The sequence below is a fragment of the Globicephala melas genome, chromosome 18, assembly GCF_963455315.2.
Source record: "Globicephala melas chromosome 18, mGloMel1.2, whole genome shotgun sequence".
Lineage (NCBI taxonomy): Eukaryota > Metazoa > Chordata > Mammalia > Artiodactyla > Delphinidae > Globicephala > Globicephala melas.
The window spans coordinates 70,572,895-70,600,373 of NC_083331.1; the positions used below are offsets into that span (position 1 = coordinate 70,572,895).

Sequence of the window (27,479 nt, forward strand, 5' to 3'; positions counted from 1 at the left end):
CCTCCTCCAAGTGGATGGCGCAGTGGACACGCGTCCCGGCGCCAAGGCTTCCTGGGACGTGTAGTTCGCGACAGGACTAGCGGAAATCCCGCCAGGTTTTACCATCTCTCACTTATTTACTTTGCCGTCACCGCTTTCAGCGGACAAATAAATAGTAGCTGCCCAGTAGAGGGGCACGTGGGCCTGGAGGCACAGCTAAGATTTTTTAAAAAATTGTCACTCTGTCCCCCGCACGTGCAGAGGGCAGGTATAAAACACGATGAAAGGAAGGTGTTGTCAATGATATCTGACGATCGGTCGCCCGGCACAGCCATCAGGGCGCTGTCCCCGCGCGCTCCGATGGGACGAGAGACGCCAGCCCCAGGGTAACCGGAGGCGCGTCGCGGGCCGAGCGCTGGAAGCTGTGATCCGGGACCGGTGCCGGGCTCCGCTGCGGCCGCAGCGACCCGACCCCACCGGACAGGCCAGAGGTACATCGGGCTGTGGGCAGGGGCCGAGGTGGCCGCCGGCGACTGTGCGCTGTGCCTTCCGCCGGGCACTGGAGCGCCGCGGACCAGGCCTGCTGCCGCCCACCTGCTCTCTGCGTCGCCAACGCAGCCTGCGCGCCGGGGGGCCCTGGCCTCTCCGGTGCCCGGTGGCCATCCGAGTGTACGCCAGTGCGTGGGAACCCGTCCTCCGGGGAAGAAGTGGGGTGAAGAGCTGGGCCGCAGGGTGGCGGGAAGGGTCCGCGAGAGAAAGGACGAGTCCTCTCGGGAACAAAGCCCGATTTGGAGGGGCCGCGGGGATACCGGTGGCTGCCGCCCGGCGTCAATCTCCACGCCACGCTCGGCAGGGCCCGGGACCGGAACGCGCGGCGGCCGTCCCCTTGCCCCTGCACGCCCGCCCGGGGCCAGCGCGGTCGCAGGAGGGGTCACGGTCAGCTCCGAAATCGTACCGGGAGCCTCCTCCTTCCCTTCCCCCCTTCTCTCGACCTTTTCAGCTGCACCCCCCAAACTCTGATGGGCCGGTGGAACCGCCAGCCAAAGCGGGCCTGGGCGGGGGTTTTCTTTAGTTTCCTTTTCGGCAATTGTCATTAGTAATGCTATCAACTAGTGCATTCAAAAGTTCGAATCGGGGGCTCCCTCTTCTTCCGGGAGCAGTGATCTGCCCACGTCCCATTCCCCCCCGGGCGCCCTGAGCACGCGAGCGTCCCCGGGCCCCCGGGCGGGTAGGAGGCTGACACCCCGCCGGCCTCTGCCCGCTCCCCGTCGCCGAGAACTCCGGCTTCCCGCCGGGCGGAAGGCGGGAGGAGGGGCCCGGAGGCCTAGCTGCGGGGACCCGGGGACGCGCGGCCCTCGAAGGCGCTGGGACCACCGAGCGGCGCAGGCAGGGGGCGCAGCCGCGTTCCTTCCTCTTCGCCCGCGCCGCCTCCGCACACAGCGGCTCCGCGCGGCGGGGACGGGCCTGCGCGATTGTCGCCTCCATCCTGGGGGCCTCCAGGCGCCGCGAGCTTCGCAGAGAAGGGCGGAGAGCCCTCCGCTCGCCTGCCCGGGAGCTTGGGCTCAACGCTGGCCGGAGTGCGGGAGGACCCCCGGTGTCCTTCGGAAGCCGGCGCCTCTGCCTGGGAAGGGGCTCAGGTCTGACCGCGGAAGGGGCGTGGAGGGCGTGGGGAAGGGTCTGGAGGGGAAGGACCGAGATCAGACCTAATGAGGCTTAGTGCGGCTGGCTCTCAGAAGAATATTACTTATTCTCCTTAGTAATAAAGACAATAAGTAAGTCCTCCTTAGTAAGTCCTTACCTGCCCCTGCGTCTAAGCGGCCTTCCGTGCAGAATACAGATCATAATAGTTGTCATACGTGGAAGGCTTTACTGAAGAGACTTTTTAAGATGTTTAGTTCTCTAAGCAAACTTGATGCTTAAAAATAAGGATTTAAGAATCTAACCAGAAAAGAGAGTGTAACCCAGGCCATGAACATTGGATTTACAAATGTTTATTTTACAGAGCAGTTCCTTCCAGGGACTTAAAAATCGTTACTCCAGCGGTGCATTTAAAGCTGGCCATTTTATAAAATTTCTTTTGCACAGAGTTAAACAGTACTTCTGTTGCTTGTGATATGATTTTATGAATAAATCATTAAGTCATTGAGCTTAGGTCCTGCAATCACTTTTATTAGTAAATCTTCATACAGCATGACCTCGTTTACTGGATTAGGGAACCTCAGTTCTCACAGATGAGAGCCAGGAAGGAGAAAAAGAGTGCCCTTGGCTAGAACTCCAGCTCTTGATTGCTAAGGCCACTCCTGGTGGCCTTCTGAATCTAGGCTCCAAATCCCTGGCTTACAGTAATACCCAGCATGGTGCAGGGACTTAAGAATATCTGTTGATGAGACTTCTACAAATTGCCCTGGGGATACAGTAGGCAGGAAAACCAGACTTGCAGGAGACAGACATTCATCATGTAAACACACTAACACACAAGGTAGAATTGCACCCTGGTAAAGACCTGTGAATGAGGTACGAGTCTGTACAGGGTGACCTGGCTTGGTTGGAGGAGCAAAGAAATCATCCCCCTAGAAGGTGACATTTGAGCTGACATCTGAAGGATAATGGGAATTAACTAAATAAAGGTGGAGAAGAAGGAGTAGACAGCATTCAGAGAAAGGAAAGGTGGTCCATGGGGAGAGGAGAGTGAGGTGGAGGATAGACTACATCTTATTTATCCAGTCATCTATTGATGGGCATTGGATTGTTTCCATTTTTTAGCTATTCCGAGTAGTGCTGCTATGAACATTTTGTGGACATATGTCTTCATTTCTCTTAGATATATTCCGAGGAGTGAAATTGCTGGATCATATGGTAACTCTACGTATAGTGTTTAAAGACATGTTTTTCAAAGTTACTTGACCATTTTGCATTCCCACCAGCAGTGTTTGAGGGTTCCAGTTTCTCCACATCCTGTCTGATCCTTATTGTTAATCTGTTTGATTCGAGTCACCCTGGTCAATGTGAGGTGGTACCTTATTGTGGTTTTGGTCTGCATTTCCATGATGTCTGTTGATGCTAAACATCTTTTTATGTGCTTCTTGACTATTTCTACACCGTCTTTGGAGAAATGACTATTCTGATATTTTTCCCATCTTTAAATTGAGTTACTTGTCTTTTTTATTATCCTAAAGCATCACTTTAAAATAATTTTTAACAAGACAGATGGTCAGTGATCATGACTTAAGCATATAGTAGTTGTAAAATAAATATTTATTGAATGAAGGCATATGAAACACTTAAAATATTTTTTAGTGTTTTTGTAGTGTCTAGTGGATTGTTGATCTTTCTTTCTCTTCCCTCTTTTCTTAGGAGTCCATTTTTGCAGCGCTCACGTTGTTGTAGAATGCTGTAAACAATTGTCACAGCTGTTTTTCAAGAAATAGAAAGAGTTGCAACCTCTTCCTCATAACAGAACTTTTATAGTTGCATTCAATGCCTAACGTTGCAGAAGCAGAAAGGACAAATGATTCTGGAAATGGTGAGTGCAAATCTGAGAGAAGATCTCCTGAAGAGAATCTACAAGGTGCCGTACAATCTTTCTGCACTCGTGCCTCGGGAGAACCCTTGGGTCCCAAAGGAGATGGTCATTATCCATGGAGCTGTCCAGTGACCCACACTCGGGAGAAAATTTATGCCATCTGTTCAGACTATGCCTTTCTCAACCAGGCGACCTCAATCTACAAAACTCCAAATCCAGCCCGCTCTTCTTGCCTCCCCAATAGTACCTCTTTATCTGCTGGAAATAATTCCTCAAGATACATTGGCATCCCGACCAGTACATCGGAAATCATCTACAATGAAGAAAATAGCTTGGAAAACTTATCCAACAGCCTGGGCAAGCTACCTCTTGCGTGGGAAATTGACAAATCTGAATTTGACGGAGTGACCACGAATTTGAAACACAAATCAGGTAAGGAAGGAGCCATGATGTTCTCATGTGAAAATAAGGAGAAAACAAGCAATATATCTTGTTTAAACTTGCCTTCAGACAGATTTTCTTTTTATGATACCAAACAAGGCACATGGCTATCATGTTGTTTGTTGACATAGTTAAAAAAATAACCTTGGGCGTAGGACATTTAGTTCACTAATGTGTTGCCACTGGAAACTTCAAACATAACCTTTGCATTTTGAGAGCTTTGAACAAATCTAAGAGTGCTGTAAAACACAAGTATTATAGATAAGTACTCAGTAGTTTAGTAATGGTTAATGATGTGCCTAGAATAACATACTACTTCATGGTTTTGCAGTGACATGAATCATATTTCTCAATTAAATAGCTAGTTTTGGGGCTTCCCTGGTGGCGCAGTGGTTAAGAATCCGCCTGCCAATGCAAGGGCCACGGGTTCGAGCCCTGGTCCAGGAAGATGCCACATGCCGCGGAGCAACTAAGCCCGTGCGCCACAACTACTGAGCCTGCGCTCTAGAGCCTGTGAGGCACAACTACTGAGCCCACGTGCCACAACTACTGAAGCCCGCGTGCCTAGAGCTCGTGCTCCACAACAAGAGAAGCCACTGCAATGAGAAGCCCGCGCACCGCAACCTAGAGTAGCCCCCGCTCTCGGCAACTAGAGAAAGCCCGTGCGCAGCAACGAAGACCCAACGCAGCCAAAAAAAAAAAAAAATCTAGTTTTCTTTTTCTTTCTTTTTTTTTTTTTTGCGGTATGCGGGCCTCTCACTGCCGTGGCCTCTCCCGCTGCAGAGCACAGGCTCCGGACCCGCAGGCTGAACGGCCATGGCTCACGGGCCCAGCCGCTCCGTGGCATGTGGGATCCTCCCAGACCGGGGCACGAACCTGTGTCCCCAGCATCGGCAGGCGGACTCTCAACCACTGCGCCACCAGGGAAGCCCATAGTTTTCTTTTTTACTACATAACATTTCGGCTTTTCTGTTGTTAAAAATTTTTGAACACTCAACAGGGTCTCCAGGGACCACTGAGTAGGTTGTGCACTGCCCAGTTTAAGAGGGTGTAGTGTACAACCTTCACAATTACAATGTGGTGGTTCTGGAGCAGATACTAATGCTCTTCACTTTTTTCTTTTGAACTCACAGTAAGACAGGAATTTTGTGAGGTAGGTACTGTTGTCTTCATTTTATGGGTGAAGAAATGGAGGCATAGAGGGGATACGTTGCTTGGGCACAACTGCACAGCTACAAAGAGGCAGAAGTCAGGTGTGTACTTTACTTCTAGGCTTCTCTGATCGTTTTGTAAAACCTCTGTCTACTCATTCATTTGCCAAATCAACTGGTTTTACAGAATGTTATGTAAATTTGTAATTCTCGTGGTGTCCGGGGATTTCACTTTGTGTCTCTATTTGTGCGTGATCAGTCTACAATTTTTTTTTCATAATGTCTGTGCAGGTCTCCTAAGACATGTTTGGAAGTATTCTCTCTTCCTGTTTTTTGAGGGGTTTTCAGAGGGGTATTAAAAATCTCTAATTATGATTATGGAGTTGTCTTGATTCCCATCAATTCTGTCAAAGTTTAGTTTGTCCGTTTCATCTACGTTATCAAGGTGTTGACGTAAAGTTGTTTCTAACAGTCTGTTTTCTCCCTCTAACACCTGTACGGTCTTTAGTGATAACTCCTTTTTCATACCTGATGCTGGTAGTTTATGTTCTTTTTTTCCTACCTGGGTGTTTATCAGTTTTGTTTGTCTTTTGCAAATAATCAGCTTTAGCTTGCTAATTTTCTGAATTGTCTGTTTTCTATTTCATTGATTTATGATCTTTATTATTTCATTCCTCCTACTTACTTTGGGTTTATTTATTCTGCATTTTCTAACCTCTTGATTCAAGACTTTTCTACTGAAGTATTTAATGCTCTAAATTGCTCACTCAGTACTGTTTTAGCTGCAGTCCACAAATTTTAACACACTTTATTTTTATTGTCATTTAATTTGAAGTATTTTCTAATTTCCTTTGTTATTTCTTCTTTGATACATGATTGTTTAGAAGTATGCTATGTTATCTCCAGATATTTAGGGTTTTTCTAAGTACTGATTTCTAATTTAGTTCCAGAGGACATATGACCTCAGTCTTGTTTTATTTTTTAATTGAAGTATAGTTAATTTACAATGTGGTGTTAGTTTCAGATGTACAGCACAGTGATTCATATATATATATATAAAATCTGAATATATATATATATATATATATATTCTTTTTCAGATTCTTTTCCCTTATAGGTCATTACAAAGTATTGGGTATAGCTCCCTGTGCTAAGCTCACAGTCTTTTTAAATGTACTGAGACTTGTTTCCCGAGGCAGCATATGGTCTCTGTTGCTGAATGTTCCCCGTGCACCTGAAAAGAAGGTGCATTCTGGAGTTGTGGGGTGTCGTGTTCTAAAGATATTTACTGGATCAAAGTGTTTGAAAATGTTGCTCATATTTTCTATGTTGCTACTTAATTTTTGTCTTGTTCTAACAATTGCTGAAAAGCAATTAAAGTCTTAAAGTCGTAAAGTGTTAAAAGTCTCCAACTATGATTGTGGAGCTGTCTTTTCTCCATTTAATTGTGTTGATTTTTGTTTCATGTAATCTGAAGCCTTGTTATAAGGTGCACATGCATTTATGATTTTTATTTCTTCTTGATGAATTAACCCTTTTCTCATTATGAAACATCCCACATTATTCCTGGCAATATTTCTTGTTCTGAAAGCTACTTTGTTTGATATTAATATAGCTATTCCAGCTTTCTTTTGACTAATGTTTGCATGGTCTATCTTTTTCCGTCTGTTTATTTTCTTTTTTTAGAAATTTATTTATTTAATTTATTTATTATTTTTGACTGTGTTGGATCTTCGTTGCTGCACGTGGGCTTTCTCTAGTTGCGGTGAGCGGGGGCTACTCTTCGTTGCGGTGCACAGGCTTCTCATTGCGGTGGTTTCTCTTGTGAAGCACGGGCTCTAGGCACGTGGGCTTAAGTAGTTGTGGCTCGTGGGCTCAGTAGTTGTGACTCGCGGGCTCTAGAGCGCAGGCTCGGTAGTTGTGGCTCACGGGCCTAGCTGCTCCGTGGCATGTGGGATCTTCCCGGACCAGGGCTTGAACCCATGTCCCCTGCATTGGCAGGCGGATTCTTAACCCCTGCGCCACCAGGGAAGCCCTGTCCATTTATTTTCAAACCGTGTCTTTTTATATTTAAAGTTTGTCTCTTAAAGATAGCTGTCAAGTATATTCAGTGAATTGTTTATTTCAGATATTGTTTACTTTAGTTCTAGAATTTACATTTAAAAAAATAGTTTCCTGGGTTTGCTATCTTTTCATTCATTGCTAGAGCACCTTGTCCATCTCATAGAGCATAGTTATAATACCCACTTTAAAATCTTAAGCTGCTGGTCATGTCAGAGTTGGTCTTATCTTTTTTCTTGAGAATGTGTCACATATTTCAGTTTTCTCACATGTTCAGTACTTTTGGATTGTATTCAGGATGGTGGAAATGTTATGGTGATTTTGGATTCTGATATAGTCCCCCAAAGAGTGTTTTATTTGTTTGTTTGTTTTTAAAATTTTAGCAGCAATTAATTTGGTTGGACTAAAGCTGCAAATTCTGTCCTCTGAGGACATCTCAAATCTCAGTTCAATTCTTTTAGCCTTAGCTGTACTGTTTGGGCTCTGCTCTGTGCATGCACAGTTCAAGGGTCAGCCTAAGATTTGGGTCAAATTTGGCTTCTTCCCTTCTCTGGCCCGATTTCTGGGATCCCCCCAACCTCACGTTCTAATGACGGTAATTGCCTGGAACTCTGTCCTGTGGTTATTTAAGTCAAAAAGATGGTGAGTATTCTAATTGTATTTGCTATCCTGGTACCTTTCTCTAAAAGCCAGTCTGGTGGATATGTGTGTGTGTGTGTGTGTGTGTGTGTGTGTGTGTGTGTGTATTTTTGGTTTGGGAGCTAAATGGGTATGTTGTAAGCAGGGTGAGGGATGGAAGAAGGAATATGGCAATAACAAGGGGCAGTGGACAATGGTTAGTGGAGTTGACATGATGGGGAGATAGAAATGTTCAGGCATTGCTCTTTTATGCTCCCCTCTCAAATGTGGCTTCCACTTTGACAGAGCTTCCTTCCTCAAATTGACTGGAATTTTGCCTGTGGGACCAGCTCTCTCTTTGGCAGTGTGGAGATGTCATGAAGGATGTTCATATAGACCATATATACTTTTTTTTATCCCAGGGTTCATGGGAGTAAGCTAGGAGAGAACAGAGGGCAGGCTCAGGTGAGTCTTTGAGGACTGCAGGTGGGTACAGATGACCCTATGAGCTGCTGAGGTCACAGGTTACCGTGCTTCATTAGCCACTAAAAATCTAAGTGGCTGGAAAACTCCTTAGGGAATTAAGTCACGATTGGACAGTGAAGACATCTCAAGGAATGGTGGAAAGTAGATTTTCCATCTTCTCACCCACTAAGATTTATTTTATTAGTGAAAGAAATTTGTCAGAATGAGATTTTGCTCATGTTTGCCAGGGGTTGTTCAGCTCTGGGAGAAACTTTGCGTTTCTGTGAAGACTTAGGAAGAATAACTAAAGGGAAGGGGGAAAATCCTTGTTTCTTGATTTTTCTAGTGTTCAATATTACGCCATTTTACAAAAATTAGAGAAATTCCCTGTGTAACAACAGTTTCTGAGGTCCAGCTGGGTTTTTTTAAATGTATTTTTAAAAGTTGGAGTATAGTTGATTTACTATGTCATGCTACTTTCAGGTGTACAGCACAGTGATTCAGTTATACATATGTGTGTATATATATATATTTTTTCAGATTCTTTTCCCTTAGTAAGTTATTACAAAATATTAAATATAGTTCTATGTGCTATACAGTAAGTCCTTGTTGGTTCCAGCTGGTTTTGGGCGCTAAATTGTTTCACTGTAGAATGAATAAAATGGATCCTTTTCCATGTTTGTTTTCTAGGCATATATCTATATAATCTATGTTTTATAATTTATGACTAACTCATAAAAATGAAATATTAGCTTTTATTTAATTTTTGTAACAGATTTATTTTGTTTAAAATATGATATGTGTGAGAGACTTTAAAGTGCACGTAGCTATCTGAAATGTTAATGGTGTTTTAGTGAAATGAGGCTTGGAGTTTATTTAATAATATTTTAATTTATATAATTTTTTGACTGGACGATCAATTAGATGGAAATAAAAAAGTATAAAAATTAAAGAGTGTAAAGTCTCACTTTCATTTTTGCCTCCCCTTTTGTGTGGCTCCCAATTTCCCCTCCCCCTGTGTCTTTTGGAGAATGTGTGTGATGTGTGTGTGTGTGCACGTGCCCACACATGTGTACATACTTGCACACAGAAAGGAGACTTTGTTTTCCATTCTGGCTCCTGGTGCTAAAGTTGCATTTTAATAATGTACTTATGTGCATCATTCTTTTTATTTTTATTTTTTTTTGCGGTACGCGGACCTCTCCCTGTTGTGGCCTCTCCCGTTGCGGAGCACAGGCTCCGGACGCGCAGGCTCAGCGGCCATGGCTCACGGGCCCAGCCGCTCCGCGGCATGTGGGATCTTCCCGGACCGGGGCACGAACCCGTGTCCCCTGCATCGGCAGGTGGACTCTCAACCACTGCGCCACCAGGGAAGCCCATGTGCATCATTCTTAATCCATTTTGTGGTCTCTGTAGGCCTGGAATTATTTTTAAATATCACATCATCGGATTACTGGATCTACTGCTTTTACTTTCTCAACAGAGTTACATTAATGTGGCTTTATTGTTTTATAGAAAGGTTTCATTTTCTGGAAAGTGGTCTAGTTAAATATTTTACTGTTGGTAATTTTATTTTCTAGATGTGGCAAAACATTTTGTGATTGATTATTTTACTAGCTAAGTAACTAGCTCAGAAATTGGAATATAAGAACCTGATAGGAAATAACATTCATGGTTGTTTAAATGTGTTTTTATTCTCTCTGCCTCTCTTTAAGGCAGGGATGTATTCTTGAAGGTACATGTATTTCTTGAATATGTTTGCAAATAGCATTTTCAGACCTAGTTACTTTTATATTTTGTTACATAATTAATTGTATTGCCTTGGCATCTTACTTCATTTGACTTCATTTTATACTCTTGTATTCTAGGCAATGGAAAGAAGCAAATTTCCAAGAAAAAAACTTCAGACAAGAAAGGAAGAAGACATCAAAGGGAGTGGCCTCAGTATTCTCCTCTTGAAGATATTAAGCAGCGGAAAGTATTAGACCTCAGACGATGGTAATCTCTAAAAATTGACCTTTTTTTTTAACCTAACCACAGTACCATTGTCATACCTAATGAAGTTAACAATATTTCCTTCGCATCTCATTTCCAGGCTAAATTCAGATTTCCCAGATTTTTCCAAAAATGTCTTCACACTTGGTTGTTCAGAGTGGGACCCACCGTGAACCACATATTGTGTTTGCTTGTTGTGGCCCATAAATCTCTTCTGAACTAGAACATTTCCCATCTGATTCTTCCCCAATCTGTGTGATTTCTTTCCTGCTGGTGGTCTAAATTACTCATATAATCTCAGTCCTTATAAACCAGAAGTTAGATATAAAGACTTGATAAGATTCTGGTTGAACATTTTGGGCAAGAATACTGCCTAGGTGGCCCTGTGGCCTTCATCCTGATATCCCATCAGAAGGTACATGGTGTCTGGTCATCTGATATTAGAGATCCTAAGAGTGATTACTGGATTAAGGAGGTGGCAACAGCCTTAGCCCACATTGGCAAGTTCCCTTTTTTCTTCTGGAACCACCAAGTAATCAGTGGGGTGATGGTGTCATTGGGTTAACATCTAGGTAACCATCAACGTTTCACCTCGTGGTTTCAGCCAGACCCATTGATGACCCCTGCCTGAATCCTATTATAAAATGGTGCAATTTCAAAATTCTATCATTTCTTCTGCCTTTACTAACTGGAATTCTTTTAACAAGAAGATCTTTCACTTACCAACCAGGGCCATTTGGTGACCTTAACGTACAGTTCCTATTCTAAAGAAAAAGATGTTTAATTTGTGATAGCTTTTAAATATTACTGATCTATAATTTGAGGTTTTAAAAATTCTTTTGTGTGAGGCTTTAGAAATATTAGATTTTTTTCACTTATTTAATAAATATTGGACCATTTACTGTGGGCTGAGAATACAGAGATGTACAACATGGTTGTTTGTTCTCCAATCTAGTTGAGAACAGTGGAAAATGTAAAATATCTCAGGAAATTTGTCAGATGATGGGTGGGAATAAACAACCAACTTGAGAGGCGGTAATGATCACTGAAAGGCTTCACTGAGGAGCTGGGTCTTAAGAGAGGAAATCTGAGGGGATGGAGGGTCTAAAGGTCTTTGAACAGATGGTGGGAAAGTGTCTGGCAGGTTGGTAATGAAGAGTAGATCAGCCTGTCTGGAGCGAGGCTCAGAGAAGCTAAGAAACTTACTCAGCGTCACATAGCAAATACACAGGTGTGATATTGAAACTGAAGAGAGTTGGACTCCAAAGTCCATGTTCTTTCTTTCTTTCTTTTTTTTAAATTAATTAATTTTTGGCTGTGTTGGGTCTTCACTGCTGCACGCAGGCTTTCTCTAGTTGTGGTGAGTGGGGGCTGCTCTTTGTTGCAGTGCGCGGGCTTCTCATTGCAGCGGCTTCTCTTGTTGCAGAGCACAAGCTCTAGGCACGCGGGCTTCAGTAGTTGTGGCACATGGGCTCAGTAGTTGTGGCTCATGGGCTGTAGAGCGCAGGCTCAGTAGTTGTGGGCACAGGCTTAGTTGCTCTGCTGCATGTGGGATCTTCCTGGAGCAGGGCTTGAACCCGTGTCCCCTGCATCGGCAGGCGGATTCTTAACCACTGCGCCACCAGGGAAGTCCCCATGTTCTTTCTCTGTAACACACGTCACGATCTAGTTCTTGGATATCAGGCTAAGGATTTAGATTTTTTTTTCTGGAGTAGAGATAAGCCATTGATGATTTCTTAACAAAAGGATATTTTACAAAGATAAATTGTTAGTATCAATAGTTAGTATGTAGAGTGTATTGGAGAAGAGACACAAATCAAAAACATTAATTTCAGTTTTTTTGGAGTGAGGCTTTGTGCATTTTGCTCTGAATCCCTTAGACTTAAGATTTGTTATAACCACATATATGAGTAATTATATTTAATAGTATAATATGTGAGGACATAAAGACTTGGATGAGGAAGGACAGATAGGAGAAATAACCGAGGGGGAAAAGTTACCAGGATCACAAGCTTATTTCCCAGAGTATATTACAAGATTAGAGATTGAATGGAAAGACCCACAGAAGATAGTAGAATGTCGGTAAAAGTTTTGAACTGGTCATGAATAAGACCAGTAAACAATTTTGGATTGATGAAAAAATGTGAAAAATCTTATAAGTGCCTAGGGTTGATCCCAAGGATTTGTGAAGAAGTGTTTCAGATGGAAGAGGGAGATTGAAATATGACAGAGTAAGGTCTTTTTACTCCACTCCTTCCCTCAAACCCATGTAAACAATAACAGCAAAATGAAAAATGTGGAAACCTCTATCTTCCATGAAGCAAAGAAATAGCATCATCCCCAAACCATAGGCTCTAATATATTTTTCAAATCCTGTGCATTCTGGACTAACAGAAAGGAGACGCCAAGAACTCACAGATTACTGCTGGCCTCAAACAATGCAGGTTTCTTTAAAGTTCATGGATGACCCCAAACTGTTTGGTGACTCTTTGGTTAGATCTAAGGGTATGAGCCGTTGATTCAGTGGGGAAGAATCTGAGTTCTTTGTGGAGATCCAGATTAGCACTACAGAAATGCAGAGAAGGTTGCAGAAGGAAACATTGTGCTGATTGCCACCAAGGTTCCAGCTTATCCCCTAGATACCAGCTGAGGACACTTTCTCTAGTGAATTACAGGGAAGGTGGTGATTGCAGGAGGGCAACACAGGCCACAGACTTCCTGATTTCAAAACACATTACAAAGCTACAGTAACTAAGACAGTGTGGTACTGGCATAAAGACAGGCATATAGACCAGTGGAACAGAATAGAGCTCAGAAATAGACATTCATGTGAACAGGCAAATAATCTTCTGCAAGGGTGCTCAGACCACAGGATGAGGAAGGCACTGTCTCTTCAGAAGATGGTGCTGGGAAAAGTGGATACCCACATGTGAAAGAATGAGGGATACCTTAAAAGACCTCTTAAAAGGTATTTTAAGACCTTTTCTTCACATCATACACAAAAAATAACTCAAAATTGATTAAAGACATAAATGTAGGACCTAAAACTATAAAACTCCTAGAAGAAAACATAGGGGAAAAGCTTCATGACATTGGATTTGGCAGTGATGTCTGGGGTATGATGCCAAAAGCACAGGTAACAAAAGAAAAAATAAACCAATGGGACTACATCAAACTTAAACACTTCTGTGTGTCAAAGGAAATAATCAACAAAGTGAAAAGGCAACCTACAAGGTGGGAGAAAACATTTGCAGATCACATATCTGATAAGGGGTTAATATCCAGACTGTATAAAGAACTACAACTGAAGTTGCAAATAATCATATGTGTAGCTCAACTAGGAGTTTACATCGAAATTTTAATTGTTGGTGTCTAAATTTATATATCTTTAATTTTTTTCCATTGGCTTGGGTAACATCCACTTTAACTAATAGTTAGTCATACTTAGCCATCATTCTTAAAATATATCATTTATTGTCATTATGCATTTATAATGTGTTGAATAAATATGAAAATAAATGAATAAAGATTTTACATTGGTGGTTTAAATGATCAAAGTTTTCATTATGTAACACACTCAGTTGCCATGAGTGTTCTATTTCTGTATGCATATTTTGTATTCATTCAAGTGAAAACAGTCTTTTATTTTCTCAGGTACTGCATAAGCCGACCACAGTATAAGACTTCTTGTGGTATCTCCTCATTAATTTCTTGTTGGAATTTCTTATATAGCACAATGGGAGCTGGAAAGTAAGTATGTTAATTTAGTGGTATCCCTGAACTCCAAATTCAAAAGTTATTTGGTGTTGCTTTTTCTATAATGGAAGATTTTTAAGAACAGATTTTTCATAAATTGGGGAAAAACTGCCGTATTTTGTTTTAAGCCTTTTAGCTAAAAATATGTGCCTGCATTATTTTTGATAAAATAAAAATGAAAAATACTACTAAAATTGTTTGCAAATCAGACAGACACAGTAACGCTGAGACAGGTTATATTTGCATATGATTGGAACTGTGAAATGAAAGGCAATATTTCTTTCGTAGTCTTCCAGCTATCACCCAAGAAGAAGCTTTACATATTTTGGGTTTTCAACCCCCGTTTGAGGATATTAGGTTCGGCCCTTTCACTGGAAATACGACACTTATGAGGTACGAAGCCCTCTCTTAGAAGCAATACCTTATTTCTAGTTCTGCAAAATAATAATGCTGTAGATGTGCATTGATAGTAAACCATGCATCCAGCTGTTTGGGCCCAACCTCTGGTAGATATGCCAGACTTGGACTCTGCCCGAATTTCTCTGGAATTGGAATAGTGCCTTCTTTCTTATGGAACTGTTGCTATGAGCGAGTCTTCTTGTTATTTTCAGATGGTTTAGACAAATTAACGACCACTTCCACGTAAAAGGATGCTCGTATGTTCTATATAAGCCTCATGGGAAGAATAAAACAGCTGGAGAAACTGGTAAGTAAACATATAGAAGATTTACACACACACACACACACACACACACACACACACACGCTTTAGGATCCATCTTGAAGATTGGTTTTGATTCATGGCACATGATATAAATACGAAATACAGTCTATCACTCTTTATCCAAGGGGAAACCATAATAGATAATAGTAATATGTAGGCCACTTTTCAATATACAGTTCAATATTTTAACTCTTTTCATCTTTGCATGAAAAACTTTTAAAAGATTCAAGGCATGTCATAAACACTACTTTAACACATTGTATTGTTTGGGTCCATGGTGTTCGTGTGTGTGTGTGTGTGTGTGTGTGTGCGCGCGCGCGCGCATGTGCGCATGTGCTTACTTGCCTGCTACTAAAACCCTTTCAGGAAGCGGCTTGGAATTTGCAGTTCCTCTTCCTAAAAGGGAATGCAAGGATTTTAGAATATTTGATGTCAGACCTGCATAATAACATATAACAACAGGACAATGGACTATGAAAGGGACAAAGTTCTATTTTAGAAGGGTCTTGATTATAACAGAGAGTTTTGGAGTCGATCCTAAGGATTGTTTTAGTTATGCGCTAGTTAAATAATTTGAATTATTTGACAATTTCCATTTTTAAAATTTCACAGTCATCTTTTTCTTCTTTTTTTTTTTTTGTGGTACGCGGGCCTCTCAGTGTTGTGGCCTCTCCCGTTGCGGAGCACAGGCTCCGGACACGCAGGCTCCGGACGCGCAGGCTCAGCGGCCATGGCTCATGGGCCCAGCCGCTCCGCGGCATGTGGGATCTTCCTGGACTGGGGCACGAACCCGTGTCCCCTGTGTTGGCAGGCGGACTCTCAACCACTGCGCCACCAGGGAAGCCCCTTCACAGTCATCTTTTGACTTTACAATCAGAAACCTACAATAAATATGGTGTTAAGGAAAATTTTAAAGAAAATTTTATTCTGATACTTGAAAATTTTATTCTGACACTTGTTAAAAGGGTAAGGAAGACTTTACTGAAGACTGTTGTAACACAGAACTGGGATATGGGAGAGAGATCTGGCTCAACTCTGAATACAACAAAGACAGCTGGGAATTTGTAGCCAACTCCCAAAGTGAGCGGTTCCGTGGATGGAAAGTTATTAAGAGGAGACATCAAGGTGGGGCTGTGGGGAATATTGCTAAACTGGCCTAACAGGATTCTTATAACAGGCAGGCCAAGGGTGAAGGGTGAGGACCTTGATCAGCTATTCAGGGTGGGGGGATTCTCTCTAAACTGATTTCAGCAGGAATTTTGCTAAAACTGGATTCAGCAAGGATGGACGCAGAAGCCCAAGATCCCAGCCTAGCTGAGGAGAGGGCTCAGAGATGCCTAACTGAAGTTTGGTCAAGCAGGGAGTCTGTCAGCAGAGAGGGTATATGGTTTATCAAAATCAAGGAGTGAACAAAGAATAGGGTATATTTCTGTTGACCTTTAGCAGGTCTATCAAGTTGGTTGTGAGTCAGGCAAACTTGGAGTTCATATGTTGGTTTCTGCACATACTGGTTTTGTGACCTTGAACAAGGCACGTAAACACTCACTCACTGAGCCACCCCATGGGGTCACTGTGAAGATAAAAGGAGACATATTTGTAATACACTTGACACCTTGCTTGACACAGAGTAAGGACTCAATAAATGTTAGCTTTTATTCTTCCTAACTGAACTCTGTGCATTTGCAGGGGGCCTGTCTTCGTGGGAAGCGCGGCTTTATATGGTGTGTAATTTTTTTTTGTTTGTTTCCAGTGAGGCTGTCAACACTATCTCTCTCCGTAATTGATCAGGCAATTAGAAACTAAGGAAGAATATACTTTCCAACATACCTCAGTGTTTTTCCTTCGAGTAATAGGATAAACAAGCTCTTCTCTCCCCCCACCCCCTCTTTTTTGGGAGGGGAAAGGAATGGTTGCTGTAATTTCTTTAAATAAATTTCAAACTATATTTTCCCAGTTTGATTCCTGTGTTCATCGTCCCCATTACAACCCTTCACTCCTCGCTGTCTCTTTGTCTATGTGTGTTTCCTGAAGGATATTTGATCTGCTTCCCCCTTGGAATATTCTTGTCTTCCTCTTCAAGAATCAGTGGTCCCTTGCAAGCCCTGCCTTATCTCTGATGCTCGGATTTCTCTTAATTCCTGTAGTTCTGATTGTTTGCATCTGTTGTTTAGCATTTGAAGTGTGCAGCCTTATATTACATTGCATCTTTTTAACGTGTCTGCCCATCTCCTTGACTGTAAGGAGTGCCCTCAATAGCCCTTTGATGCCTCCTGACCTTGCACGTGTGACCCTGGGACTTCTGATTGTGTTCAGAGTTGGGAGAGTATTGCCTGTGTCAAGCAGAAGTCTTTTCTGTTCCCTCTCATTGTAGAAGAAAGAGTTGTAGAGATATGCTTTTCTCATTTGTCTCTGGGATATTCAGTAGTGAAAACCATTGCTAGTTGATAGTGTGCATTAAAAAAAATACTTTGTATCTTTTGTTGTTGTTTAGATTTTTTTTAAGGAATATCAGGCCTGTTTCCCACAACAGGCTTTAAGTTTTCCTGGGGACTACGCTTCTTTCGTAACTCCCTATTTGCTGATTGACATGCTTATTTCCAGTGGGCCTTCAGGAAATGTAAACTGAGCTCACTCCTGGAATAAAGACAGAATTAACAGATTTGACTATGAATATGAGTTGAAGTATTTTCTTTAGAGATGTAATTACTCATAATAAAAATTTGTGCCAGAAGTTGCCAATGTTAGCTCCAAACTATTGGTTCACTTATTATTCACTTCCTATTATTGTATTATTATTATTTTATTATTATTATTTGAGTAACTTCAAACTGTTGGTTCACTTAGCTACCAAGGATGTCTAGATTCATTTGTTTTTAATACCTAGCTTGAAAATTACACTAATATTCATGTATTTCATTTTTATTCTTCTGGTAGATACTGTAACTTCTTATATTTGCTTAGCCAAGAATATCTACCTCTGCCCTATCCTGACATAACTCATGTATACCCACACCCTGGCCATTGCTACCAGTTAACTACAGTGTCTTAATGCATCTTGGGTGGACTGTGCGTTCATATTCTGTTTTCCTCGTCCTCTGGTTTTCTCCAGTTCATATTAGACACAAGCCTGGATAAATTTTTTCGACATGTGGTGCTAATATATCCCTTTTTACTTTGGGAGCTCTCTAGTGCTTGCTTAAAGCGTAAACTCCTTATCATCATTCCAGGCAAGAACAGATTGGTCTTTCCCTGCTGTCCTCCATGTACCAGTTGGATTTAAAAGATGTCAAGGGAGTAGGAGCCTTGCAAGATGATACTATGTTGCTGGGTTACAGAATCTGGTCCTTGTCTTTGAGGGTATAAAAATACATCCTAATGAGTTCTTTTAGAGTTCTCTGGAGTTCTTCTATAGATGATAAGGCTTTTCAAAACTGACTTGTACTCAACAAGCTCAAAAAATGTTAGAATGTTAATATATTAACTGAGAGTGAGAAATACACTATCAAAAGCACCAGGATTCTCTCGGCCGCTCAGGACATATACTGTTCTTCACAGTACAGCAGTCTGGATAATTCTAGTTTGTTCTGCTTTCTCTACACCATGCACATCATGGCTCTGCGTTTGGTAGTGGTTGCTTTGTCTCTTAAGTTTCAGATTTTTCGATATACTCTGGTCTAGACTCAACATCGTTCTGAATTTAGCTTCCATCTGTAACACATTTATATGTCTTCTCCTAAATAGAATCACTTTCTTGGATGACTAGCTTAATGTATTAAATATTGTCTTTACAGTCTTTTATTTCAGAGGGTGATCTTTTTCTGACCTTATCCTGAAATTCTGGGGGCTGCCCTACTGTAGACCTCTCCACACTATCGTGCCCTACATTCTGAACTGGGCTACACGCTGTTCCCTGATTCCATCCCTCCCCTGCAGTGGTTTTGTTTTCTCCTCATGCTCTTTCCTCTGTCTGGATTGTTGAAATGCTGCCACTTGATTATGTTCTGTCTTGGATGCCGCCCCCTTCTTGGTTCCTCAAACCTGATGTGCGCTTTCTCCTTTGAATTACACCCTTTTTTTGTGGCACTGTCCTTTTCCACCCTATACCAAAGTTACTTGTTTTACGAGGGCAGCTTGAGGTACTGTGCATTCCTTATCTTTTGTTTCCCTATGGTTGCTGTTGTAGTTAGTAGATGCTCATAATTTACTTCCTGAGTTGAGTTAAATGAAATTTTCCTCTTAATCTTAGACCAGTGACTCTCAAAATGTGGCCCCTGGATGAATATCATCATCACCTGATAACTTGTTAGACACGCAAATTCTTGGTCCCCACCCCAGACCTACTGCGTCAGTTACCGAGGGGGTAGGTACCAGCAATCTGTTATTTAACAAGCCCTTTGTGCGCTAGTTTGAGAACTACTGCTGTAGTCTTCCTAAAGAGATGCTATTCAGCTTCTTTATAAAGAGTGTGGTCTTCCATTGATAGGAAATTCAGTGCGCAAATTTCAATCTGTGCTCAATTGAGTTTGCCTCGGGCTGGTGGGGGGCAAGGGGTGGGCACCTAGATTCCCTATACCTCCTCTTTGGCCACAGCAACTCTGCTTTGATCCCTGTTATGGACTGGGCTGGCATGTAAATTTCCCTTGCAGAAGGGATTCCATCTCAAAATGTGTTTGAAAATTATTGATCTAAATTAGAGGTCTGCAAACAACAGCCCATGAGCCGGCAGCCCGTTTTGTGAATAAAGTTTTATTGGCACAGAGACATATCCATTTGCTTACACATGGCCTTTGGCTGCTTTTGTCTGTGGCTGCTTTCAGCTACAGTGGCAGAGTTGAGTAGTGTGCATGTGCCCATGTGCCCATGTGCATGTGCCCAGGATCCACAAACCTCCAACATTTACTAACTGGCCCTTTAGGAAAAAGTTCGCTGATTCCTAATCTAAATCCATCAGAATGTTGTCATGTAACCCTGAAGTAAGAAGAAGAAACATTCTTGAGGAGCATGATAATTACGCCAAAGAAGAAACACCACCTCTGTCCTCTAGAAAACCAGGACTTGGTCATAGAGTATTTGTAGCAGATGAAATACTGTGAATATTAATGAGAGCAAATGTTCATAACTATCTCATTTGCCCCTGAATATATTCTAGTATATTTATGTGACTACTATTCATAATCACAGTAACCAGCTGTTTCGTGTTACATTTGACTTAAGGAGGAAAGTGTGAAATACTTAAAAATTTCCATTAGGAAGTTACAATAAAGTTCTTTCATTAAAAAGTTTTAGTTATTTCGGATAACTTTTTACTTGGCATTTTCACAATTTTAAAAAGATTTCAAGAGTTCTTTCTAAACCACTTATGTGTATAAACATCTTTAGTATTTACTGAATTTATGAGGAGTCTAAATCTATTTACATTCGCTTACTATCCTGAAACATCTCTACAATCAAGTTCAACTACGGAAATGAAATATTGACCATCTTCTGAATTTTAGGTCTTATCACTCTTCATTTAGAGCTGCCCTTGGATGTCAGTTTTTAACTCATCTGGGGAAATTAACCCCAAACAGCAGAAAGACCTATTTATCCTTATGAAATAGAGATTTTAGTAGAACAGATTGCCTTGTGTGCAGGTATGCTCTGGCGGTATGCCATGAAGTAAATATCTGTGGGGAAGGCTGAGCTGAAACCTTGGAGAAAGAGTTAAAGACAGAAATATTACTGTCTCCTTGGAACTCACAAATTGTGTGTATCTGCAGAAGTTGGGGCGGGGTCCCGCCTCCTTGGCTCTTCTGCAGCCATTGACCTGCCATTTTTGGTCTTCAGCTATTTCAGTGGCCAGAAAGTCAATCAGAAAAACCATAACTTGCAAGCTTTCATCGACTTAAACCATTTTTAGGATTTCCAGTTTTAATGGGCTATTTGTTCATGAATAATTTAGTGTCTTCCAGGAGATGCAAGTTAATGAAACCTCAGTTAATGGCTTTAAGTATTTAGTGCTGGTGAAAACTCGTTTCTTATGGTAATACTTTTGAAATTACTTCATAAGTAATATATGCAGCCATGGGAAATATACAAGGAGAAGCAGTTATTAAGAGGATGCTGTGGTACTACCAGCCCGTCTCTTAAGATGTTCTTATCACTTGGCTTGTGAAAGTCTTTCCTCTGGTTTGTGTGACTTCTGTAGAAGGGATTGAAGTGTGTGTTAGTGGGGAAAAGTTTTCATTTTTGGAACTTGTTTGGAGTTTATATTTATCCATATACCTCAGTGGTCTTCAGATTTGGATGTCTGCATTATGGCAGCTGCAAGGTGATCATTGTGGTACGGGAAGAATGTTTATATTTTAATCTAATTAAAAATGTCTACTTTTTGTGTATCTTTTATAAAGACATATTAGTACAGTAGTGTATGTACAAAGCTTATAAACAAACATGCTTATAATGGGCATGCTTACTCAGAAATTTCAAGTGACAGATGTGTACAACCAGAGGAGTTGAGACAATTGCTATATACACTAGGTATTAGGTTTTACATGGTAATTAAATTTTGTAGACGAGCATGTATGCTATTTGAAAGTTTGGGTAAGCAAGGACTTTCAGCTTTTTAGTTTGCTATTTAGGTTGCCTGAATTTCAGTCTAAAGGGTAAAACTGAAATCCATTAATTATTTTTTAACCTTTAGATAGCTTTTCATTGTTTTTCCCCAGCAACGTCCATGTGTTCCAAGTAATATCTTTTCTGTCTTTGAGTCCTTAACTAGTTGTTTGTATAAAGCATAGAGAGTGCTTTATGGTCCCTCAGTTGGTTTGTTTTTGTTTTTTGTAGCTTCTGGGGCCTTGTCGAAATTAACTCATGGATTGAAAGATGAATCGTTAGCTTATATCTACCATTGTCAAAATCATTATTTCTGTCCAATTGGCTTTGAAGCAACCCCTGTTAAAGCTAATAAAGCATTCAGGTAAGCATTTCTGTATTTTATGTGGATACTCCACCAGGAAAATATATTGTAGAAAGCATTTAAGAAATATTTGGTTGATTAGACATTGGAAGACTTCATGATTTGCTTTCCTTACATCAACTGAGACTAGTCTTTTAAACATAGTAGCTTAATCTTCTGCAGAATTGTTTGGTTAATTGTGCTTTTACATTATCCACTTAGATACTATTGTTAGAGTCATGAAAAGAGAAAGCCATTTGAAAAATCACTTTTATGTTTATTATAAAATGGCTGCAAAGGACTTTACATATTATGTCTCAGTGATCTCATCCAGGATCCCACAGGGAAAATGTACTGTGGAATCTAGTGTCAAGAAGACTGTTGCAACTGAGTACATTAAAAAGCATTTCCTTTCTTGTGGTGAATAACATGAAATTTATCAGGGTTCCCCTTTTGTCCTGGCTACCAGGAAGCCTGCAGCCAATTTTTATTTCTAATATCAGGAACCATGTTACCCTAATGGTTATATTTGTTCCTTTGTTGATCCAAAGTTTCTATTTTATTAACTATGTATGTCTACTTCCAGGTAAACTTGTATTGTTTTAGAAGAGAGAGCCTGTAAATAAGAGAGGGTGGCTGAATGTTAATACTTTTTTTCCTCCTTAGCAAGTTTTCTTTTTGATGGGTTGAGATAATGCCAGGGTAGTTGAAAGCAGAGGAAGAAGTGTCCTATTTGAGAATGTTGAAAACAGAAGCCATGAGTACTCTGGGTAGAAGTGTTGATTGATAAGCACAGTTATCCTCACCCAGCTGAGTTCTGGTTTGTTCTATCTGGGTGGGTGGCATTGGTGAATGAGAAGGAGAACAGGCAGCATTGCTTTCTCAGTGAGGGCTGAAGGTCAGGCTGGGAGAACGTGGCTTGGTCATCTGGGGTAGGATGTGTTCTTTGAGGCTGGAGGCCATGTGGCCTTTGGGTGGGGAAGCTGGACGTTGTATTTTTGTGAACGAGAAGCAAGAGAAAAACCACGGTGTCTCTCCAGATGCTGAAGTGTCCTATTCATCTCTCTGGCTGTGGGGTTTATTGTGGTTTTTTTCTATAGTTTGATCCTGCAACTTCACCTTACTCCAGAGACCTGTCAAATGTAAAACGTGAAGAAGTAGGTACTCCTACTTGGCCCCCTTTAGAGGAGAGCTCTTCACCTCTGCCTGAACCTAAGAACCACCTGAGATGCTTTTACAGCTGTGTAAATACTTCCCTGTGCTCCACCCTACACCTACTTGAATTAGAGTTTCCAGGGGTGGGGTTAGGGTGTCAGTATGTTTAAAAGTTCTACAGGTGTATTGCTGCTTTAGGGTTTTATTTTTAGGATGCCTTTTGAAACTTTTTGAATGCAAACTGAAAGAAGAAGTGTAGCTTAAGGGTACTGGTGGGTAGCATGCTAGGATTTTTTTTTTTTCCTCCTAAATGCTGAGAGGTGGATTTTTAGCCCTATATTTTGTAAGAGGGGATCTAAACCTAAATTTTTTTTTTCGGTATGCGGGCCTCTCACTGTTGTGGCCTCTCCCGTTGCGGAGCACAGGCTCCGGATGCACAGGCTCAGCGGCCATGGCTCAGGGGCCCAGCAGCTCCGCCGCATGTGGGATATTCCCGGACCGGGGCACGAACCCGTGTCCCCTGCATCGGCAAGCGGACTCTCAACCACTGCGCCACCAGGAAAGCCCTCTAAACCTAAATTTAATTTATGCTTTCTCTTTAATGGCCTTCAGATATTTGTTCAAGCCTAAACTCCAATATCTATTCTAGTGTTGGTGACTGCTATCTAGGCATAAACTTCAGTGTATCTTTTATCAGTGTATAATTGAAGCAATATTTTCAAGGAGGTGAATGACTTTATGAAGCTTACTGTGAATGTATTTTTTATTTAGCAGGGGCCCCCTCTCACCACAAGAAGTAGAATATTGGATCTTAATTGGAGAATCAAGTAGAAAACATCCTGCTATTCACTGCAAAAAGTATGTTAACTCCTTCCTTCTCCCCCCTTTTTTCAATTTCTGCTAAAAAGCCTGTTGGAATTTTGATTAGAGTAGAATCTACAGAATCCATAGTTTAGTTTGGGGAGAATTACATCTGAACAATATGGAGTCTTCCCATTATGAACAGAGACTCTATCTCCGCTTAATTAGAGCTTTAACTTCTTTCAGCAATGTTTTGTATTTTTAGCATAGAGTTTTATATGTATTTTGTTAAAATTTTCCCTAAGTGTGTATATTTTTTGATGCTATTGTAAATTTATTTAATTGAAGTATAGTTGATTTACAATGTTGTGTTAGTTTTGGGTGTACTGCAAAATGATTCAGTTATATATATATATTTTTTTTTTTCAGATTATTTCCCATTATAGGTTATTACAAGATATTAAATATTATTCTTGCAAATTGATTTTTAAAACATTTCATTTCCCAATTATTTTCTGTTAGTGTACAAAAATACAATGGATTTTTCTATATAGGCCTTAAATCTTGCATCTTTACCAAATTCACTTATTGGTTTTAGTAATAGTTTTGCAATCCAAAGCAGTTACAAATTGCTTTGGATTTTCTATACAATCAATCATGTTGTTTGTGAGTAAAGACATATTAACTTATACATCTTTTGAAAATGTACTTGACTCCAATTAAAAAGGAAATATCGAATGTTTCTATGTTACCCTGCAGAATGTCATCTAACAGACTGATATATAGTTATTTCATATGCAGAGTAACCATTTTTAACCTTGGCAATAGTTGGATAAACAGAATTGTCATAAAAACAAGGATTTATGAAAGCTTATTGGATGCAACAATCCTGTGATAAGAGAATTATTGCCATGGTGCTTTTGTAGCAAATTGCTCATGTGAAAAGTTCCATTACAATAGTATTTTGAACTTAAATAAAACGGTGCTTTATCCTTCCTTAACAATAGGTGGGCGGATATTGTTACTGATCTAAACACTCAAAATCCAGAATATCTAGATATCCGGCACTTAGAGAGGGGTCTGCAGTATCGAAAAACAAAGAAGGTAAGAACACCACTGTATTTCGAAGTATTTCTCAACTGGCCAAAATGCAGTTATTTTACCCAGTACTCTAAGTTGTAAATAACAGAAACCCAGTTCAGACCATTTTAGACAGAAAAGTGAAAATTACTTTAAGGACACAGGGGTATCTTTAAAAGGAAAGGTTAAGAAGTCTAGCCTGGATTCAGGGGGAACTGGTACCACGCAAGAGAATGTTAGCAGGGGCCAGGGAGCTAGTCTGTCTTATTCTCTTGGGAGTTGTGTTGTTCTTAGCTGTCTATTTGTCTATTTACTTCCCGAAGATCGTCTTTCAACTTAGGTCTCCCTTTCAGATGAACGGTCGAGACTAAGACTGGCATGCCTCCAGCCCAGTTCTGTAGACTTGGCCCAGCTTGGGTCAGGTGTTCACTCCCAGGGCGATTAACTGTGGCCATGGGGCAGAACCATGTGTACCAACAAGGCTGCTGGGGGTGGTTCTCAGGGAATGGTATGTTCTGTGGATTGAGTAGACATCCCATCCATATTATCCTACTATCATATGAAGACTGCGTAGGAGGGAGAGGAAGAGGAATGATCTTGGTGTTTGGAGTAGTCAACTTGGGCGGGTACAGCGTGTGTGAGTGGTAGACAGGCATATGGGGGGAAGGGGTTTTGCCTCCTGTGGGCATTGTTATATTTTTGTAAAGGCAGCTGGTCAGGAAAGATGCAGGATAATGTGATCTGATTATGAATCAAAGGATCAGCACTGTTTTGATGCAGGTGAAGGGGGAAAAATAAGGGAATTCATGGGAACCCACATGTTAGTATAATTAATTTCCTATCATTTTCTGAACCCAACATTTTTTTTTTTCCTCAGGTTGGAGGAAATTTGCATTGCATCATAGCGTTCCAGAGACTTAACTGGCAAAGATTTGGCCTTTGGAACTTTCCATTTGGAACCATTAGGCAAGAATCACAACCTTCAACACATGCCCAGGGAATTGCCAAATCTGAGAGTGAGGACAATATCTCCAAGAAGCAGCATGGGCGTCTGGGCCGGTCTTTTAGCGCTAGTTTCCATCAGGACTTGACATGGAAAAAGATGTCAAGTATCCATGAGAGAAGGAACAGTGGTTACCAGGGTTACAGTGATTACGATGGGAATGACTGACCATGCTGCGTACTGACGACTTGTGTTATTCACGCAGCTGGTCTATACAGGACTGCATTAAGGCAGTACAAGATCTTAAGTCTTTATTAAATAGGAACATATCTTGTGGTACAACACATAACCTTGTAGTTTCTCCAGTAAATAAGCTTGTATATGATTATGATGGGTGATTTCCGGTATATAAACAGATAAGCACAGAGTTTTTTTGTCCTTTTAAAAGTTAAGAGTATATAAACATTCTGGGCAGTTTCACAAAGTCCAATAAAATTACACATAAACAAATCAAACACAATTTCACTCAATAGCATCACGATTTGAAATACTTACGCATGAAGTGATTTCTTATGACTTGACCCCCAGATATTTGTTGCAGTTTTGTTCCCAAGCTCAAAATGTAAGGTACTAAGTATCTGCCCCCCAAAATTGGGGCTGTTGATTTCTAGTTTTTCTCTAGCGGTTAAAGCTCATTTAAAATGACTTAGTGAGTCTAGAAATTCTTTTACGTGTAGTGGTATCTTGCCTGCCTCATTTTTTTCCTGATCAACTTTCTCAGGATTCTCAATAAAGAGGCAAAAGAGAAAAGACTCAAGATACTGATCTTTTCTATTGGTGCAGATGGGTGACTTAGTGCATCGATTCAGGTACTCTTGACTTTCTTGGTATGTTGCTGTCAAATGCTGACAAGAACTTTAGGTCTTGAAAGACTCATAAGTCTACAATAAACCTTGCTTTAGGGGTAGAGTAAAAGAACAAGTGGCATCTGAAGTTTCTATACCCAAGGTAACCTGTGAGATGAGATCTGATATTTGACTGGTCCCCCAGTATGGCGTCATATGTTGGTAACAGAATTAAGGACGCGTTAGGAATACCCCATCACTCAGAGGGCAACTATCCGTATTCCAGACTCTGAGCTCTTTCCTTTTTAAAAACATGTAGACAATTAGCTGCTTGAAGTGAGTGTGAAATAGTTCAGAAAGTGTGGATTTCATGTATTTAAGCTCCTCTCCAGTTGCTGTCAGTTTTTCTTCTGCTGCCAACCTGTGACTCACAAACAACTAGGATCTCTTGTTCTTTCATTTCAGGGGCTGTTCTGGGACTCAAATCAGTAACTTGATTATTACAAGGTGCTGAATATGTTGGTAACCACATCGTAATACACCTCAAGGAGAAGGTTCAGATTTTTATTTTTTAAAATATTTTCATTTTCTTCTCTTTTGAATTTTATATCCATTTATCCACTCAGACATGCCTAGCCTACAGAAGGGGATATATATTATGACATGGGCATTTTTCTGAAGAGAATATTTTGCTTGAAATGCAAAGGACTGAAAGATTTGTAGGTTGTTGATTTTGTTACTTCATACTGGAACTTTTAAGAAGTTTTCATCAATAAAGTTTTGTTTTCTACTTTTAATCATGAGAATGTTTTGAACCTTTGTTTTAAGAAGGGAGTACCCTTATAATCTTGTTTGAAGTACATGACAATTTGTCAATTCTGTGTAAGTAGTACAAGAAACATCTTCTATCTGACTTTTATAATCAGTGAGACAATATGCATATATCTATAATTTTAGATTTTTGTTTAGACTTTATAAGAGGAAATAGAAAACTTAATTCTTTAG

At 40.9% G+C, this 27,479-nt stretch overlaps 1 protein-coding gene across 8 annotated transcripts; it reads left to right on the forward strand.

Moving 5' to 3' along the window:
* The first annotated feature begins 74 nt into the window (after window positions 1-74).
* BIVM (basic, immunoglobulin-like variable motif containing) lies at window positions 75-27,271 on the forward strand. Of its 8 annotated transcripts, none has more exons than XM_060287781.1 (11): window positions 75-470; window positions 3,334-3,934; window positions 10,107-10,236; window positions 13,888-13,983; window positions 14,278-14,382; window positions 14,601-14,695; window positions 21,515-21,671; window positions 23,577-23,663; window positions 24,614-24,710; window positions 25,564-25,652; window positions 26,940-27,271. In XM_060287781.1, the coding sequence occupies exons 2-11, from the start codon at window positions 3,457-3,459 to the stop codon at window positions 26,986-26,988; spliced, it is 1,383 nt and encodes a 460-aa protein (XP_060143764.1). In that variant the 5' UTR covers window positions 75-470; window positions 3,334-3,456; the 3' UTR covers window positions 26,989-27,271. The 8 variants fall into 8 exon arrangements, with proteins under 8 accessions (XP_060143764.1, XP_060143758.1, XP_060143762.1 ...); XM_060287777.2 differs by lacking the exon at window positions 75-470 and adding exons at window positions 527-1,616; window positions 2,743-2,835 and having other exon boundaries at window positions 25,564-27,271; XM_060287778.2 differs by lacking the exon at window positions 75-470 and adding exons at window positions 527-1,616; window positions 2,801-2,835 and having other exon boundaries at window positions 25,564-27,271.
* Window positions 27,272-27,479: the final 208 nt, after the last annotated feature.